The sequence below is a fragment of the Anopheles bellator genome, chromosome X (genome assembly GCF_943735745.2).
Source record: "Anopheles bellator chromosome X, idAnoBellAS_SP24_06.2, whole genome shotgun sequence".
In the NCBI taxonomy this organism is placed as follows: Eukaryota; Metazoa; Arthropoda; class Insecta; order Diptera; family Culicidae; genus Anopheles; species Anopheles bellator.
In genome coordinates this window covers 3,380,152-3,397,697 of record NC_071287.1, presented here as the reverse complement: position 1 = coordinate 3,397,697, position 17,546 = coordinate 3,380,152, and the positions used below count along the sequence as shown (strand labels likewise).

The window sequence follows — 17,546 nt, the reverse complement described above, 5'->3', positions numbered from 1 at the left end:
AGCACCAGAGAAGGAGCGAGAACTCTGGCGGCGTCCCTGTGAAGGGTTTTCTGTTTTCCGCTCAGACCGAGCCACCCGGTACAGAACCCTAGTGTGCGCCCAGACTCTAGGACCTCTAGGACGGCAGCAATCCTCGGACCCTGGGAAGCACTGCTACCATTTAGATAGGCATCTCGGTGGGCATCTCTGGATCTTGTCCGTGGACTGGACTGTCGCGCCGTTGAACAGAGCGAGGCCGTCTTGGGCCACCCCGCCACCCCACCCAGGGATGCTGGTGGCAACCTTGCAAAAAGGGGTTGCCGAGAGAGAAACAAAAACAGTATCGGTGCCGTTGTCGCAACGCGGACCCAGCGGCTGACACGAGATGGGAGCTCGCGTTGTCTCGCGTGTGATTACGCGATTGCGCGCGCGGGCAAAACCGCGGCATGCCTTTTAAGGCATTCCCACCATACATGGGCAACTGGAGGTCTCCCGGGTGCTGGTGCTGCTCGACGGGTACCTCCCCCACCCCCCTCGACTTGCATTCTTGTACACACGCACGCACGGCACGGCACGGCACAGCACGTTTCCATACGTTTCCTCCTTTCATCTTCTTCTGCTTCGGCGCCGTTTCTTCCTCGGCGCCTGCGCTTTGCCCGCTGCTCCGTCCTCGCAGGCTCCTTCCAGCGATGATTGGCGCGAATCGTTTTCGTCATAAAAACAAAACAAATGGCCCTCCGGTTCGGGTCGACTGGCCGACTGGCGCCGCCAGAAAACGCGGGGGGGGGGGGGGGCACGTGGGGCACACCCTGACCCACGACGCGACGGTTACCGGATATCAGAGGTCACGGAGAGGCCCACACCGTTCGCTCGGATCAAATCATTAGGCACGCTTCCGTCCCGTTCAAGGGCAGGCCGGGATGCAGCAGCCAGGAACCAGAAATACGGGCGCGGGGGGAGGCCTCAAAAACGCCCCCCTCCCGCCGTCAGCAGTCACCATCGCGCCAAAGATGCCAAGGTAATGCACTTGGTTTATGTCCATTTTTGGCAAACCGCAAAACTAGCGCACCGAGTACCGGCCGCCACTTCATGATGATGATCGAACACTGCCACTGCACCAGCCAGGCGAAGGCAGCCGCAGTCAAACAATCGGTCCCTTCATCGCATCAACATCTGAATGCGGCGGCCGTGACGGCAAATCCGCCAGGCGTCGTATAGCTCGTCGTGGTCCTACAAAAACACAACGTTACAAAAAGCAACATAGATTAATATTGTCGCTGGCGGTCAGAGTTAAATGGCCCCGCCACTTCAATTAGTCAGCGGCCGAATTGCTGCTGCGGGTCGATCCATCGGCATCGATCGGCTCATCGGATGCATAACACATTAAACGGCAACTCTTTGTGCGTTGCGCAATGCGCGCAGAAAACGGATGTCCGATTTGTGGAACCGGGCCGTAGCGCGGCGCAGTGCATGAGTTGTTGCATCAGTACCGTCTCTGGCCATATGGTGCTCGGGCCACAAGAGGAGGTGTTCCATTTCTGGAAGGCACACGACTAAAAATGGAAGCGGCCTCACGCACCCTTGAAGTCGCTGCCTATGTTTGGAATGTTGGAGTGTGCGCAACCCCCCCACCCGGTGAGTGGGGCGCTGCGCCCGTTGGAGCGTGTGACAACGTCGTGTTCATGGAACCGTCCATCTCGGTGGAATAGAGAGTTAAGGCGGAGCGTGAGCTTCTGGAGATCCAAACGGCTGCAATAGAATGTATGTACGTGAGTCACCCATCCGTGCCCGTTATCAGCGTCCGACGCTCCGGCGGCTGAAGAACGGGGACCGCGGCTCTGGAAGCACCCGCAGCACTGTGTTGTGGTGCGTCATCGCTCGGAGTGGCATTCCGGTTGCTGCACGTCAGTGATAAACGATCCGGACGATCCTTTCCGTTCCGTTCTCCCCGGGTGGTGTGGTAGGAACAATGCGATGTAACGGCGCCCCGGAAGCGATACCGTCTCCGTCGCTAGCTTGTCCTTTGATTGTAGTGTGGTGGGGGGTGGGGGTGGTTGACGACGATCGCATGCCCGGAGCCAGGCGCCTAGCCGAGCCGAGGTGGTTGGAGTGGTGCTGAAGGTTGAACAGCCGCAGGAAAGAAGAATGGCCCCCGGGGCCGGGTAACATAATAAGCCCGCCAAGAAGCCTCTGCTCTGCTTTCAACTGCGTATAATGGGTGAGAAGGCCATCCGCTAATCCGTTCCCAACGACCACAAACGACGATCGCGGCGCCCGCTGGTATCGTCTTACCGTCCGGGGGACGCTCCGGAGGGGAGGTCGGGGCAAGGGCGTTCTGTATCAGGTTCGGATGGGGTGACGCGCAACACCAGCGCACTCCGGTCACACTCGGCACAACTTTATAGCATCGCTCTCTCGCTCTCTCTCGCGCGCGCCTTTCCGATCTCTGTTTAACTCGGTGAAAAGTGGTTGATCGATTGATACCCAAATTGGCCCTCTACTTAAACACACACCTCTGTAGCGGCCACAACACTGGGAAACACTTGGCGGCTCGTGACACTTGGCGACACTCGCGGTCTTTGGACGGGTCTCTCGACGGGACGGGATGAACTCGAAACAAAGCGCACACCTGCATCGGGCCCGGCGATCGCGCCGCTATCTAGGAGCCCCGGAGGCCGGCACCGTCCACCATCACACCGCAGGAGTGGCCACAAACCCTGGCTGGAGCGAGGTCAATGAAGCTTCCGAAGCTGTCACCCGGACGCTGCGCTGTGTGCTGTGGATGTCGGATGCAGTGGAAAGCGTGGCCACCGTACGAATGATGGAGAGCGCTGGCGTGCACTGGGCTCAATCCGCCCGTCAACGGTCCTCTTGCGCTCCTCTCCACTCGTGCCGCCTAGTTCTTTCCACCCGGATAGCGAAACTAGATGCCGGTTCCCGCAAACTCTAGTACACAGAGTTCTACGAAACACGCACACATACACCCTGCACAGAATCGCGTTTGTTGCCGTGCCACTGCGTGGTGGTGGTGGTGGCTCTCACTCTTTGTTTGTCCCGGTCGCGCTCTCTCGTTGCTTTCGCTGATGACATCGGATGTTCTTCTCGGTCAATCCACGGGGTCAGCAATTCTTACGGGCGTTTCGTTTCATTCGTACTCTGATGTGTGTTAACCCCGTAGTACGTTCTCATCCGATCGTAGTACCTTGAACGGATTACAGGGTGAGATGAAAAAACTGCAACTTTAACTTCAGCTTTATTTTCACCACACAATGGCCACCAAAATCTCCGGATGCCAATCCGTTGGACTATTGTGTCTTGTGGGTATTTTAGAAAGCAAGGTTGGCACTGAAAGTTACCAAACTGTCGATCACTTCAGCAATATAACATTTTTTCTAAAATTTTATCTTATTTCCGACATTTTTTGCTTTCATTTATTAAAATTTAAACAAAAATGAAAAAAATATGGCGTTGTACTTTGTTGCAGTTTTTTCATCGCACCCTGTAGTAATAGTGTTTAGCAGTAAACCAGCAAGCAGCACACCGCGGGCCGACTGAACTTCGTGGAAGAATTTAGAACGTTGGCGGCCCAGGTTTTCCAGGTTTCTCAGCAACAAAGTACAGTTTCTAGAGCCCGGGGAGAATGGAACAATAAAAGCTCGCACATCTCGCGCAGTCAGGATAATGGGCACTGCGAATTCAATGTACCCTGTAGCACGAAGACCTCGACCGGGTGGCATATTTATGGTCATTTGTTTGGGCAACATTTGTTGGCGCCGTTGTCGTTAAGGGGAGCGAATGATCCTACATTCTACGACATCCTACTTCGATGAGTAATTCTTCTTCCATCAAGCTTACAGTACAGAATCTTCCAAGATCTACATATACACTGCTGGCCAATAAAATAGGTAAAAGTATTTAAGCTGCATTATTTGATCATTTGTCAAAACCTATTGCATTCACCGGTATTACAATGATGGCACAAGATAGTAGTACTAAAAATAAGATAAAGATAGTCTAAAAGAAGTGAAAAATTCTAGGAATTCGCTTATTACAATAGAAAGCAGTAAAAAGTACCTGACCAATAGCCAGGTGACTAAAACACATTTTAATGAATTTACATAGTTTACACTTTTGCTAATATCAAAAGTCAGTATTTTATTTCAAAAATTGTCAATATCGTGCGTATCCGCCGTTGTTTAGAAGCACTCGAATCGATCAAATCCTGGCAAATTTTTACTGGAATGGAATACCATTCCTGCTGCACTTTTTGTCTTTGCTTGTTGTAATCATCTTTGTTTGAAAAGTATTGTCCAGCTATCTTTTGCTTCAAGGTATTCCACAAGTTTTCAATATGGTTTAAGTCAGGAGACTGACACATTATTGCCAACAAACCACGATTTCATAAGCTTCGACGAATGCTTGGGATCGTTTTCTTGTTGAAATACCCATCTCAGTGGCATGTTTTCTTCTGCGTAAGACAGCATAACGTCTTCCATGATTGTGGAGAGATACTGGAAAGCATTCATGGTGCTGTGCTCTGAAATGGGGACCTATAGCAGCTCATGAAAAATATCCTCAAATCAAGATACTTCCGCTTTGGCCAAAAGGCTTTCTTTCCTCAGGTTTTGCAATGAGTGCTTCTGTAACAACGATTTTTTTAATTCACAATTGAAAATTGATTGCAGCAAGATCAAACAAACCAATTCCTTTCAAAAAGTCTGAAGAAATCGCAGCGTATACAACGAATTACCTATTTTATTCACCAAACCATATCAGACTGCTGTCCAAATTAGCAGTAACACTAACCCTTTCACTTTTGATATAAATATCAAAAAATGCAAAAAATATCAAAAAATCATCAAAATGACCAAAATCGAAATGACATAAATATCAAAAAATGAAAATAGCAAAAATATGACGTAAACGTATAGTACAGTATCAGTTTGATGATCATTGGTTTAGTAGTAGCCTGAGTGCAGATAAAATTGTATCAGCTTCACACAATTACCTATTTTATTGGCCAGCAGTGTATATATGCCAGTATATAAACATAAATGTCCGTTTGTCGTTTGTTTGCACATTGCATAATTGTTTGTCCGCTTCACTTCAGTGGCAGAGAGAGAGAGACAGAGACAGAGAGAGAACAGCGTTGCCGTTGCGGAAATCGCATAATTGTCGAGAGCGCCTGAAGGGGGTCAGTACAGAGAGACGTTCTACCGACAGTTCCAGAATGCCGTATATGAGAAAGTGAAGAACGAGGCTAATCGTCGCCCAACCAAGAAGGCCGGCTAGATAGAGCGAACGAGTTCAGCGCTGTTTGCAGTGCAGTAAACGGGGACATATCGCGATACGCTGCGACCAGAAACAACAAGTGTGTCCTTCAACTGCGCGTGAGAAGACACTGGTCTACAAGGACAACAACAGCAGCCAGTCGGATAACGAGGACTTGAGATCGATCAGCTAGCGAGCGGGGGGCGGGCAAGACATTCAACCTACAGGGTGCATAACGCGTAGAATTCCCTTCAAGGCCGTGACGGGCGGTGGCGGTTCATCGTTCAAAGACGCTTCTTCGAGGAAAGACGTTTCGTCAGAGGGGCTTCGTAGTTGGAAGAATTGGAGTACATACACTGTTTTCATAACGATAGCCTCACCCGTTTTTTTTCAGACTGATGTTAAGATAAAACGCTGAACCAATTTTTTGTAGATGAGGACTGTTGAGATTAAGAAACTCAGTTACTTGACAATTCAACTACTGTTAGTAGGACTGGACTGGGACTGACTTTTAAGCCCGGTCCACACACTACGATGCATCGCTACGATGCACCTAAGTCAAAATATTTTTTTCTCTTTCGGAAAACCAAACAATGGATATTATTTCTTTTGCAAAACTAATTGATTCCTCATCTACGAAAAAAAGGTTCGGCGTTTTATCTTAGCCTCACTCTGAAAAAACGGGTGAAGCTATCATTATGAAAGGCAGTGTAGTACAGGAAAGTGATACCCTTAAATTATGTCATAAAAATCAAAATATTTTTTTTTCTCTCCTATCGCTGTTTTAATAACATGTTACAGTAGTAAACGTATAATGTATTCAGTTCAATTCAAATTTTTCATCTTTGTGTTTGATTACGGCCTGAAGTCGCATTTCGGAAGCATCACACGCCGCACGCACGACTTCGTTCGGCATTTCATCCCAGATTTGGACTAAACGATGCTTAAATATGTCCAAATTCATATGCTATTTTACCTCTATTTCTCTTTTATCGGCAACTTTGCTTGTTCAAAGTTGCCTCCAAAGTGAACAATTTTTGATCCGAAAAAATTATGTTGTGAGCAGCATGCATCTTCAAGAGCATCCGCGATCTGACAACCCTGTCGGCAATATTTTTTAGAGATATTCCATGAATCCTCTGCTTCTTAAAATGGCTGAATCCAAGATCATTTTTGATTATGTTTTGCGTGGAGGTGTGACTCATTTTCATATCACGTCCCTTTTTTCTTCCCGAGCGGGCCGGATTTCGTCGAAAACGCTCCTTCACCGCTTTGATTACCGCTGTAGTCCGTACAACCCTTTTTCCCCGGTTTCTTTTTGGGGACAATCGTACCGGTTTCCTTGAAATACTCTTGAAATAATCTGATCAAGTTCAGATGTGACAGCTTCCTCCTCATCTGAATGTTTGTGAGGTTTCGAAAATCCATTACAATTTTCTGGTGAACGAAGCACAAGCATTGGATTTACCACGCATGAATAAACTGTAAACGTAGTACTTCTTCAAATAGCTCAAATAAACAAATAAGCAAATAAACAAAGCTCGGACCTATAGCTTTAAAAATTAAAATGATGAGCACTCGAATGAGTGTATCACTTTCTCGATGCCACCCTGTAGTGTAGTTGAGCAGCAGAATGACGGAAATCAGCATGAAATAGCCGGCATGAGCCGACTACAACGGCAGACCCCAGACCGTTAAACCGTTACACCGTTACAAATTGGGAGAGTGAAATATTTCAAGCGTGCGGTGTTTGAGGTCCGTACGGTTGAAGTCGTCTGGAAACAAGTAGAAGGTGCATCGTTAACGTCATAGTTTGCTTTGATTGCTGCTCTCCATTTCTGTGCAATCGCCATGCCGCACGTTCACGTATTCTTATTGCAAATTCAATCAAACATTCTACGACGGTGGCCATTGCTGTTCTGCGCCATCATACATTACACCATTTCAAGACTAGTGACAACGAGGACGGGCGCGAAAGGGACAGAACGCGCGTTTTCGGTAAACAAGTATGCCCCATCGCGCTCACTTTTCCGTCTGTCATCCGCCGGAGCAATGTGTACTGAGCAGAAGCAAATACACATCGCGAAAATCATCGGCAGCCATCAGGTTAGTCGTGGTGCCATCAGTAGTGCCGAGAAGCCCGCGAGAAAAGTGTTTAGTGCTTCTGGATTAGGTGGGTTAAGCGTGGCTTGTCGCTCTCGTTACAGTTTTGTGCCTAACCATCCCAGCCTGGACGTCCCAGTCAGGTTCGTATTGGCATCGGTGCAGAATCACCAGAAAGTTTCACAGTAGACCCAAAGTAGACTAACTCCCGTTCAACAGTATCGCTTTCTTCGATAGTGAATGAGCGATTTAAAACGCACCCATGGTGTACGGGCGGCGACAACAAAGTATTCTTCATTACATTGCTAACCAGGCCAGCTACTCTTTTCAGGCTAAAATTCGTTTGAAAATGTTGTTTGAAAATTATGCTGCCCACCTGCCCAAATGGGTCAGCTGCCATTGGCTGCCGACTATTTTTCCGTTGCAACGCTCAACGCTTGCTGATGCGACGTTTGACTAGTCTGCAAATTATTACCAAAAAAATCCCGTTCCGTTCCGTACAGTTCGCTAAATGTTGACATTGCATAACGTCTGCTCTCAGATGCACATCCCACCACTTCCCTGGGGGTTTTCTTGGAAGTCGCATCGGCCTACTATGCACCACGGGAGTTCCGCCTGGGGCGGCGTGTTTTTCGGAGGACATCTTTTACCCATTTTTAGAATATCTTGACCACCCCGCTACCATGCTGCCATACTGCGCCTGGCAACCGGTGTGTGGCACAATCTAAAAATATATACGATCGCTCGCATAAGATTACACGAATGGGTGATCAGATGAGTGTCCACCAGATTCGTGACAACTCTGTAGCTGTTTGTTGTAAAACGGTCGTGTTGTTTTTGGTGGTTTATTATTTTATCGTGTTCCGCGCCAGTCCTATCTCGTTGGCACGGGATGCGGATTTTTGTTACGGCCTTTGGGATTGGCGAGTGTTATTTTTTCTTCACTCCAAGCATAGACATAGACACTTCTTGATTTCTTGATTACATAGGTGAAATTAGTTGTTTTTTTTTAGCATCTTGACTCGGCATTCTGATTCGAAAATGGCCACCAGCCGCCAATGGCCAATTCCCAAAATCAAGCCACCAGCCCACCAAAGTACACGCCATGGGTCGAGACGCACATCATCCGATGAACACCTACGATAAGCGGGGAACTAAATCATATCAACGTGGTTGAGCGTTTATTCTTGGTTTTCTTATGTTTCAGTTGTTTGTTCTTGTTGTTATCAGCTAAACAGACGACGAGAGTATGGTGTACCTTATCACACTGTTATGGCGATCCTTCGTTCGTTCGCTCTCGCAGGTATCTGTAGAAACAAAGCTGCTGCAGGAGATCGTGCAGGGTGAGCGAAGCGAAGTAATTGAAGTCGGTCAATTTATAGTGAATTGGACCACCGGGGACCACGTACAGCCGTACGATTGCCCAGCTTCAGCATGATTTGTCCTTGTTCCCTCACGTGTGCCTGTGTGCCGGCTGACATTGACACACTGGGTCAGATGGGTTTTGGGGTTGATTGTAACGCGAAGAGAAAATACATGATGGAATACAAACGGAGAGTTCAAGGGGCATCTACCGCGGGCGGAAGGTAAACAAAAAACATATTCAAACTGGATCCTGTAATCAATTGCCATCAGCATTTGCGGCAGAATAGCGGGTCTAAAGAGCAACATGACACGATCCTGTCTGCCAATCTGCCACTTCATCGCATTCGCACTATACTACACGCCGCTTATCGGATGATGCTCGCGTGGCCCAGATTACTCGCGATAGCGACGTAGGACGAGGTCCAGTTAGAAAGGTCGTTTTTTTTACAAAGCCGCATCAGATCATCCGCTGATGTCCGAACATTGCCCAAAGGTTAAAAGTGTCGCCCTCCCCCCTTTCCCTGGACAAAATGAAAGAGGGGTTTTTGCTTGGCGTCCAAAAACGTGGTTTAAAATCTGACCGGCCTAAGCATTCCGGAAAGTTCACTTATCAATACTGTTGAACAGTTGATTTATCAGTTTTTATTTATTTTCATTTCCAAATATCATCTCATCCTTTCGTCTTCTTTTTCCATGCTTTTACTTTTTTTTGCATCCTGCCCTATCGCACTGTGGCGATTTCATCCCGTTACTATGGGGGAAAACACACTTTTAATGTTGACTCGCTGAACCGACAATCGGCGGCTGTGGAGTGCAGCCGGCCAAGGCTCCGCAGAGCTCCGAGAACAAACACACAGCGCCGTAGAGGCCCATAGTGGTGCTTATAGCAGAAGAGAACGCACCCGCGACCGGTTTCCGGAGAACGAGCGAGAGAGAGAGAGAGAGAACGCGAACCGGAGAGCAATTGTGGTGTAGAGCGCTGGTCCACACCACCACGTGACCGTTGGATAGAGCAGCAGCAGCAGCAGCAGCAGCAGCTGGGAAGCATTTGAAGAGAGCAATACCGAGCGGAATCGTACACCATGGCGTTCAGTCTTGCGTTAGCGTTCTGTCAAGGGAGTGCCACCGTCAATCGGGGCGTTCTGCTTCGGCCCGGAAGTTTGCGAATTGGACGCACGGCATCGACATTGCACCATCCCAACTGTCCAGCGGCAGCAGCAGCAGCAATAAACCGTGCCATTACGTACAGCCAGCAAAAGCAACGGTATCGCACGATGACAACAACCGCGTGCGTGCAGCAGCAGCGATGCGTTTCGGTCGACAACATCAACCCGGCGATCAAAACGATGGAGTACGCCGTACGTGGCCCGCTGGTCATCCGGGCCGGGGTAATCGAGAAGGAGCTGGAACAGGTGCGTCGAAGAGCGTCGTCGACGGAGGGACACGATGGTGTATACAAACGCTCTAATCGGTCATCGATTCTTTCGTCTCTTTTTTTTCCCCTGCACTTAGGGCGTGAAAAAACCGTTTAAGGAGGTCATCCGTGCCAATATCGGCGACTGTCACGCGATGGGTCAGCCACCGATTACCTTCATCCGTCAGGTAGGTGAAGTGAAGATACTCCCCATTTCCCAGCGGTAACCACTTCGCTTCGCTCTCGCTTGGGCCGGGTGACCGGACTGCATAAACCCTACCGGGTCGCGCGATGTCAACGGCGTTTTTTTTATGGCCACAGACAATATAAACAATCACATGGGTTGTGCTTGGCTTGGTGTGTTTGTTTTCCGTGCCGGCCCTCCCACCGCCTCGTATCCTTCCTTTTTTACTGATAACCACGTGAGCAAACGAATGGATGAAAATGGCCGCTACGCTAGCCAGCGCTGGTTTTCGGAACAGTATTGTCCTTTTCATAGCGCTCGTGTCTGACGGCCCACTTTTTTGTGGCTCGTTCAGTGCTCTGGAACCGGTTTTCCGCCAACTCTTGTATCTACTATGTTCTTCTACTATGCTATCGCAGAAAAGTGTTCGCGTGTTCCATGCATCCCTACGTATGGGTTCCGGAACCACTAGTGACGTAGTTGAATGTGAAAACGGATGCAGACCTGCCCTAAGATGCAGGCACTTGATACGGGATAGTTTGCAAAAAAAATTTAGAAAGAAGCAATAGCAACAGCAACAAAGCTAGATCCCGTTTCGCGTGTTTAAGTAACGGGTTTACCCAGACAGCGGAATGTATCTAATTGGTTGCACACCCCGTCTGCCGCGGGGGACAGATTCTCACTTTCGATGCCGGGCGTTATTGCGTCATTTAGCGATTCGTTAATAAAACCGCGCCACCTAGAGGAGCACGCACACGAGCTCGAGCAGCGTGACTCTGTTTTACAATTCGCTCATCGTTGCGAAGGACGTGATTCTTCGCTTCGCGTGCTACCGACTGTTTGTGCTTGTGGTGTTTATCGTTTGCCCTACACCAAAACCGCTCGTCGAAAAAACATTTCAATTGACATCAATTTCAGAATTAATTTTGTTCCTGTCCTTGTGGGCGTGCGGCCTATATCCCACATATCACGCCATCAAGATGGGCGCCCTGCGCCATATAGTGTGGTCAACAACCGTCGGTTGGCAGCGTATCGGGTAAGCGGGACGCACCCCATCAGGATTGCCGGAGCATATATTATCTATCGCCGTGATGAATGTGACAAGTGATGGCGGTGTCTATTTACTGTGCTGATAAAGCCAAGCGAGTGGCTTTTGTCTCGTTGGTGCATGGGCAGGGTATTAATTGAAAGAGCATGGACAAGGTATTAAATGGTGCCCTCTTAGAATACAGAATGATTACGACCCGGGATGCCCGGGATTCGTGAAATAACAATTAACGATATCAACAACAGCAGCACGACAACTTCATTCGAAGGTGCTGTTCGTGCACATGTGAGTTTGACGTACAGGTGGTATCGAAGGTGGTGAAGGCAATTGTTTTCATCGCTAATTGTTTTTCCCCCGAGCTGCCACGGCTGCGGTGGTGCTAGTAGGCAACTGACCCTTGAATCTAGTATCGCCGGTCGTAGTCACTCCATCTTCTAACTGGGCAAACAATACCTGGGCCCTTTCCATCGCCTATAGTTTTTAGTCAGCGACGAGGCAAGTCAGACAGAACGGCTGACGGGTTATCAGCGTCTTCAAAGTGGCTCACTCTTAACTGCACACTGGTTTCTTTTTTTTCAGCGCGAATGAAAACTGCTTTTGGTGCCTTTTTCGCACTACCACCTTCGTCGTACTTCGATTTTCCATTACGCCACGTGACTCCTCATGCGTCGAATGGCGCGTAGTAGCACGTTTACGAACCAAGGCAAGCAAGGAAATGTGGCCGTCAAGGAAATCGCAGAACGCATTTTTTTTTCTTACTTTTTCTGCTTCCGTTCGCGGTCACCATCTTCAGCGAACTGATGACATACAGTATAAAAATTTCTTGTCGCTTGCCCGTTTCAGGTACTGGGACTGGTGTCGTATCCACCGCTGTTCGGAGATCCGAACATCTCGGACGATGTGAAGCAGCGGGCCCGTGGAATTCTGGATGGGTGCAAAGGAGGGTCGGTCGGTTCGTATTCAGATTCGGCTGGTATCGAGGTGATCCGGCGGCACGCTGCCGAGTACATTGAGCGCCGCGATGGTGGAATTCCGTCCGACTGGCAGAACATTATCCTGTCGGCGGGTGCGTCGGGCGGCATCAAGGTGCTGATGTCACTGCTGCGCTGTCCGATCGATGGTAAGAAGCCGGGTGTCATGATACCGATCCCGCAGTATCCACTCTACTCGGCCACGATCGCCGAGTTCGACATGGAACAGATTGGCTACTACCTGGATGAGTCGAACAAGTGGGGGCTAGACATTGCCGAACTCGAACGGTCGCTGACGGAGGCTCGGAAGATATCGGCGCCCCGCATTTTGGTCGTGATCAATCCGGGTAACCCGACCGGCCAGGTACTGTCGCGCAACAACATAGAACTGATTATAAAGTTCGCGCACCGCGAACGGTTGGTGCTGTTCGCGGACGAGGTGTACCAGGACAATGTCTACGAGGTCGGCTCGAGTTTCCACTCGTTCAAGAAAGTGATGACGGAAATGGGCGAACCGTACAGTAAAATGGAGCTGTGCAGCTTCATGTCTTGCTCGAAGGGCTACATGGGCGAGTGCGGCATCCGTGGTGGGTACGCTGAAATTGTCAACCTGTGCCCCGACGTACGCACCATGCTACTGAAGTGCATCTCCGCTCAGCTATGCCCGACCACGGCCGGCCAGGCTGTGCTGGACTGCGTGGTGAATCCGCCGCAACCGGGCGAACCTTCATACGCGCTGTTCATGAAGGAAAAGAAGGCCGTGCTCGATTCGCTACGGGATCGAGCAGAGCTTGTCGCGAACACCTTCAACTCGATCGAGGGCTTTTCGTGTAATCCGGTGCAGGGTGCGATGTACGCATTCCCACAAATTCGCCTACCGCCGAAGGCGATCGAGGCAGCCAAGAAGGAGGGCAAACCAGCCGACACGTTCTATGCATTCCAGTTGCTCGAAGAAACAGGTAAACGTCCATCCCGTATTACCTTTTGTTTTTGCTCTTGCTTTCAACACAACTCTCCATTTCCCCATGCCTTTTTGCGTAGGTATTTGCATTGTGCCCGGATCTGGGTTCGGTCAACGCCCCGGTACATATCATTTCCGCACCACGATTCTACCGCAGCCGGAAAAACTAAAAGAGATGCTCGGGCTGTTCAAGTCCTTCCACGAGAAGTTCCTTCAGAAGTACAAGTAAACTATGCGCCCACCGGTGGCCCATTCATCACAAACAGCCTTCTACCCAGACCAACCATCATCTGCTTCAGGGGGACGGCGCACATGGTGATAGCAAGTCACTTTAAGCCGGGTCACGAAATATATTGTCTAACGGCATCGTTGCTCGGAAGCGAGTTGCCTGGAATACTTTTGGTGCAATCAAAATTCGTAGAATAACGAGGGAAGGAAGGAGGCGGCAAGCGCGGTAGGAAAAATCGAGATAATTCCAAAACAACAATATTGATTGCAATAAAATTGCAAGTTTTAAGTTTTCATATTATAAAGCAATGACGTGTGCCGCACATCACATATTCACGTTGTAATGCGCCACTAAGTAACGCTATGTTGAGCGCTTGACAGTGTTTAATAATATTTCATCACTATGGCGGTAAATTTTTAGGAAACGGGGTATTTGACCAATTAATTAGTAGCGGACTCGGCAGAAAATCATTGATTGCGACGAGGCGACAAAGCGCTTATTGAATCAAATCGTATCCACATATTCTCTGAGTGAACGGAAACGTAGCTCACTTTGAAGGGAACTGTTATCTTATTTCGGTATTATCAAATACTCAATGTGCACCAGTAGATGCTGAAGAAATATTATTTGCTGCAATTAAAATCATGAAAGAAAAGTCGTGTACTTAAGTTAACAGTAGCTTCGTTGTGTGTTAGTTTTTCATCGATGGAAAACTATACTACCTGATTGTTCACGTGTAACTTGATTATTCCTAGAGAAATACAAAACAAACAGCCAAATAGTTTTGCAGACAAAGCTTGAAAATGGACATAACAAAGCGAAACTAAAAGCTAACAAATAATGCGCAAAGGGACGTTGAATTCTCGGATGTTTGATGTTGTTATACAGTATACACAAAAGCCGTTGTTGGAAGCAAATATTGAAGATAGCGTGCTAAGAAGTGTAAGATTAAACTCTAGCCCAGTTGTACGATTCAATGTGGTGTGATGTGCCTGGGAGAGTTTAACATGCATCGTACATATGCATAAGTACCACTACATATATTGCTTCGAGTGGTTCACATACGTGCCACGTCTTTCGAGGCATGTCGTAATAATTGTTGAAGTTGAAGATGATAGCGATGATGACGGGAATGGTACAGCGATGAGTCGGAGGAATGTTGAATGAAAAATGCACCCTTGAGGAGGGAATAATTGGTTAACTAGTATTGGCCCATTGGCACACGGATTGAAGCTGGAGCGAAAAATGACAATAATTTTTTACTTATCAACGATAACGTGTACTGTTTTTTCTTGTTTTATAAAGGTCTGTGGACGAACAGTAGTAAAGAACGAATGTCAACTGAACTAACACACTAGATACGCATATGATCGTCCGTTAAGCTAATGTTGTTCGTTTGTTAAAGGGATTTAGAATCGAGTTTTGGTTGATCACAAGAAGCCGGTTGGTTGATCACAAGTACCGGATAGATGTGGCTTCTATTTTTTGTTCCATTGATTGAGCTTCCCAAACGCAATTTTCAACCGTCTCATAATAGTCGTGAGCATCATACCATCTGCCATCATCAACAATTCAGGCAAAAGAATGAATCGTCCCCATTCAACTAGTTCACCATCGAGGATCTGTCAGTCACAAACACAGGTTTTAATATAACTGTGGTTCGTCCCGTGCATTATAACGAAAACTTGTTTCAATAAAACGAGGTGTACCGTATAACTTGTGTTGTTAGTATTTCATTTTTATTCTGGCCAAGCCTAGTAGGTAAGGTAAAAAATGACCACAACTCGTAGTAAACGGTGTAACCCATTGCGTATTGTCACTGTGCGTCCAATACATAAGAGACCAAGCTGTGCTTCCAAGCTCGGATGTTGATTAGCTTTACTAAAAGACGAATCGTTTCAATACTGCCGTCATTGGCAATTGTTTGTTAAGATAGTAGATCCCGAAGTTTAATTTTTAATTGTCTCCCTAAGGTTGATATAAAGTATAGTAACATCTGAGTAGTCTGTCAATCGGTCGACGATAGCCTCGTTGTGCAGTTCACGCTCGTGGCATAAAAAACTCTGGAATGTTTCAATAGTCATGTAAACTCAACAAAACTCAAAACTAAATATTCTAAACGAATTTCTTCTGCACACAACTGCTTCCTAATGCCCTGTGATTAATTCTTCCCATGAAGCGGATCACAGCAAAACACCGAATAACGCACCACAAATTTTTCGTTTGTGTGGTTTTCTTTGTTGCTATCGATTTATTGAAGTCAAGTAAACATTTTAAAATTATTACTACACTGCTACCGTACTGTACAACGCTTCAGTTTCTTGCATCTTGCGAGGAGCAAACGTTCAAAGTAAAACCAGAAATCAAAGATTTCTGTGATCTGGGTTGAGATTTGTGTTCAAATAATTTCGGTTTACTAAACTCAAATGTACCTGTCATCCGGAGGAACATTGCTCTAAACGTAATATTCCATACCACATAATAATAATTCTGCCTGCTAGTGATTGTTTCATTGCGTGTGGTTCACGAAACGTATGCCGTTTGCTATTGGTACTTATGTCTATTTGCCTTTGCGTTTGTTTATAAGCGCATTCGATCAGTTAGGGTGGGTTGCTAACCGTGGATCTCATCTCCAACGTACCGACAAACTAATATACGCCACCAGGTCTTCCTCTTTGCTTTTGTTATTGCCTGGTTATAGTCCATATAAAGAGGCGTTTGATTGCAATATAAATTTCCTAACTGTATATGACTACGTGACTAACGATGTGCGTTGTAATGTGTATTGTTCATTGTTTCGCGTTGTACGATTCAATATTGCGTTTTTTTTATTTCTTGGTTTGGGCGCTTAGATTTTTAATTGATTGCGCCTAACCGGTTGTCCCATTTTCCTAGTTTGCAGTCTTTTTAACACATATATTTGCCTATCGGTTGCACTATCTGCACATACATGTGGACATCACTCACATTCTACTGTGGCGATTGACTCAAAGGTTTTCTTTAGCAATGGTAAGCTATACAATACAAACAGTTATTCACCCCCAGTCAACTAGAGATGAAAGTCGAGGGAAAGATGATGAAACAATTTTTCTACGTGTTTCATTTCCTTCTTCTTTCCGCTACTAAGGAAGATTGGTTTTAATAAGACTTTTGGTTACAAAAATCTTGCTAGGTAAAATTTTAAAAATAAAACTGAAGGAAGCATACTAGGGTGCTTTTATACTACCGTTTACGATTTGCTAGTGTGTGTTTTTTAAATATAAATATTAGACATAACATTTGAACTAACCACCAGACGGATGATGTAAACAACAACATTGAACAAACGCGGCGGGTTTTCCATTATCTCTCTCAGTCACTATCCCGGGGTTTCTCTTTAAGTTATTAGTGTTTCCGCGTTCGGTCGTTCAGTTTGCTTCACTTTGTCTTACTACTACACTAACTTCTTGGTTTTGCGATCAGTGGTTTTTGTTTTTCGTTTCTTTTTCGTACAAAATTTGCAAACAAAACTAATTAAAAACAACAAAACAGGACATTGCTGCTAGCGATGGAGCTGCTTGGCACGCGAAGAAACGAAGCGGTGAAACCTTTTTACGATACTGCACCGTACTGGGAGGCTTCCGTTTCCACATTGTTCGTTTCTTCGCAGCTTTATTCCGTGGTAAAAAAGGTTTCATTATACCTTCATTTCTTTGGGATGCTGCTATGCAGTCGCTAGAGAAAGTAAGGTGCCTCCTACAAATTACAACCGCTCTTCATCCAATCCCCATCACGTTTTGCGATCCTTGCTACCGTCGCCGTAGTCGTCTTCATCGGCACCATTCAGTCTGTGTGGGTGCTCGCCGTTCATAGCGTGCGCGTCCCGATCTAGTAACTCCTTCACTCGATGTTCCCACAATTGCGAATTCGATCGTACCTAAAATAGGATGTCTTTAGAAGTCGGACACCTAGCCGCAGACTTTAGGAGTATCTCACCTTATACGTGTTGTCTTGCACGTACGTGTCCGGTATACCGTAGTCG

The 17,546-nt window shown here is 47.1% G+C and overlaps 2 protein-coding genes across 2 annotated transcripts in view; one reads left to right on the top strand and one right to left on the bottom strand.

Moving 5' to 3' along the window:
• Positions 1-7,354: 7,354 nt before the first annotated feature.
• LOC131213880 (alanine aminotransferase 1) lies at positions 7,355-14,801 on the top strand. The gene is made up of 5 exons (XM_058208089.1): positions 7,355-7,496; positions 9,536-10,130; positions 10,231-10,320; positions 12,208-13,294; positions 13,377-14,801. Exons 2-5 carry the CDS (start codon positions 9,801-9,803, stop codon positions 13,523-13,525), a joined length of 1,656 nt encoding a protein of 551 aa, XP_058064072.1. The 5' UTR covers positions 7,355-7,496; positions 9,536-9,800; the 3' UTR covers positions 13,526-14,801.
• A 621-nt stretch (positions 14,802-15,422) lies between these two features.
• LOC131213881 (protein-tyrosine sulfotransferase) overlaps positions 15,423-17,546 on the bottom strand; it is a 3,670-nt gene continuing 1,546 nt past the window's right edge. Inside the window, exons 5-6 of the mRNA XM_058208090.1 lie at positions 17,501-17,546; positions 15,423-17,441 (exon numbers count right to left, since the gene is read on the bottom strand). The exon at positions 17,501-17,546 is cut by the window's right edge and continues 50 nt beyond it. Coding sequence (XP_058064073.1) covers positions 17,295-17,441; positions 17,501-17,546 — 193 coding nt within the window. The 3' untranslated portion in view covers positions 15,423-17,294. The remainder of the gene's footprint in view (positions 17,442-17,500) is intronic.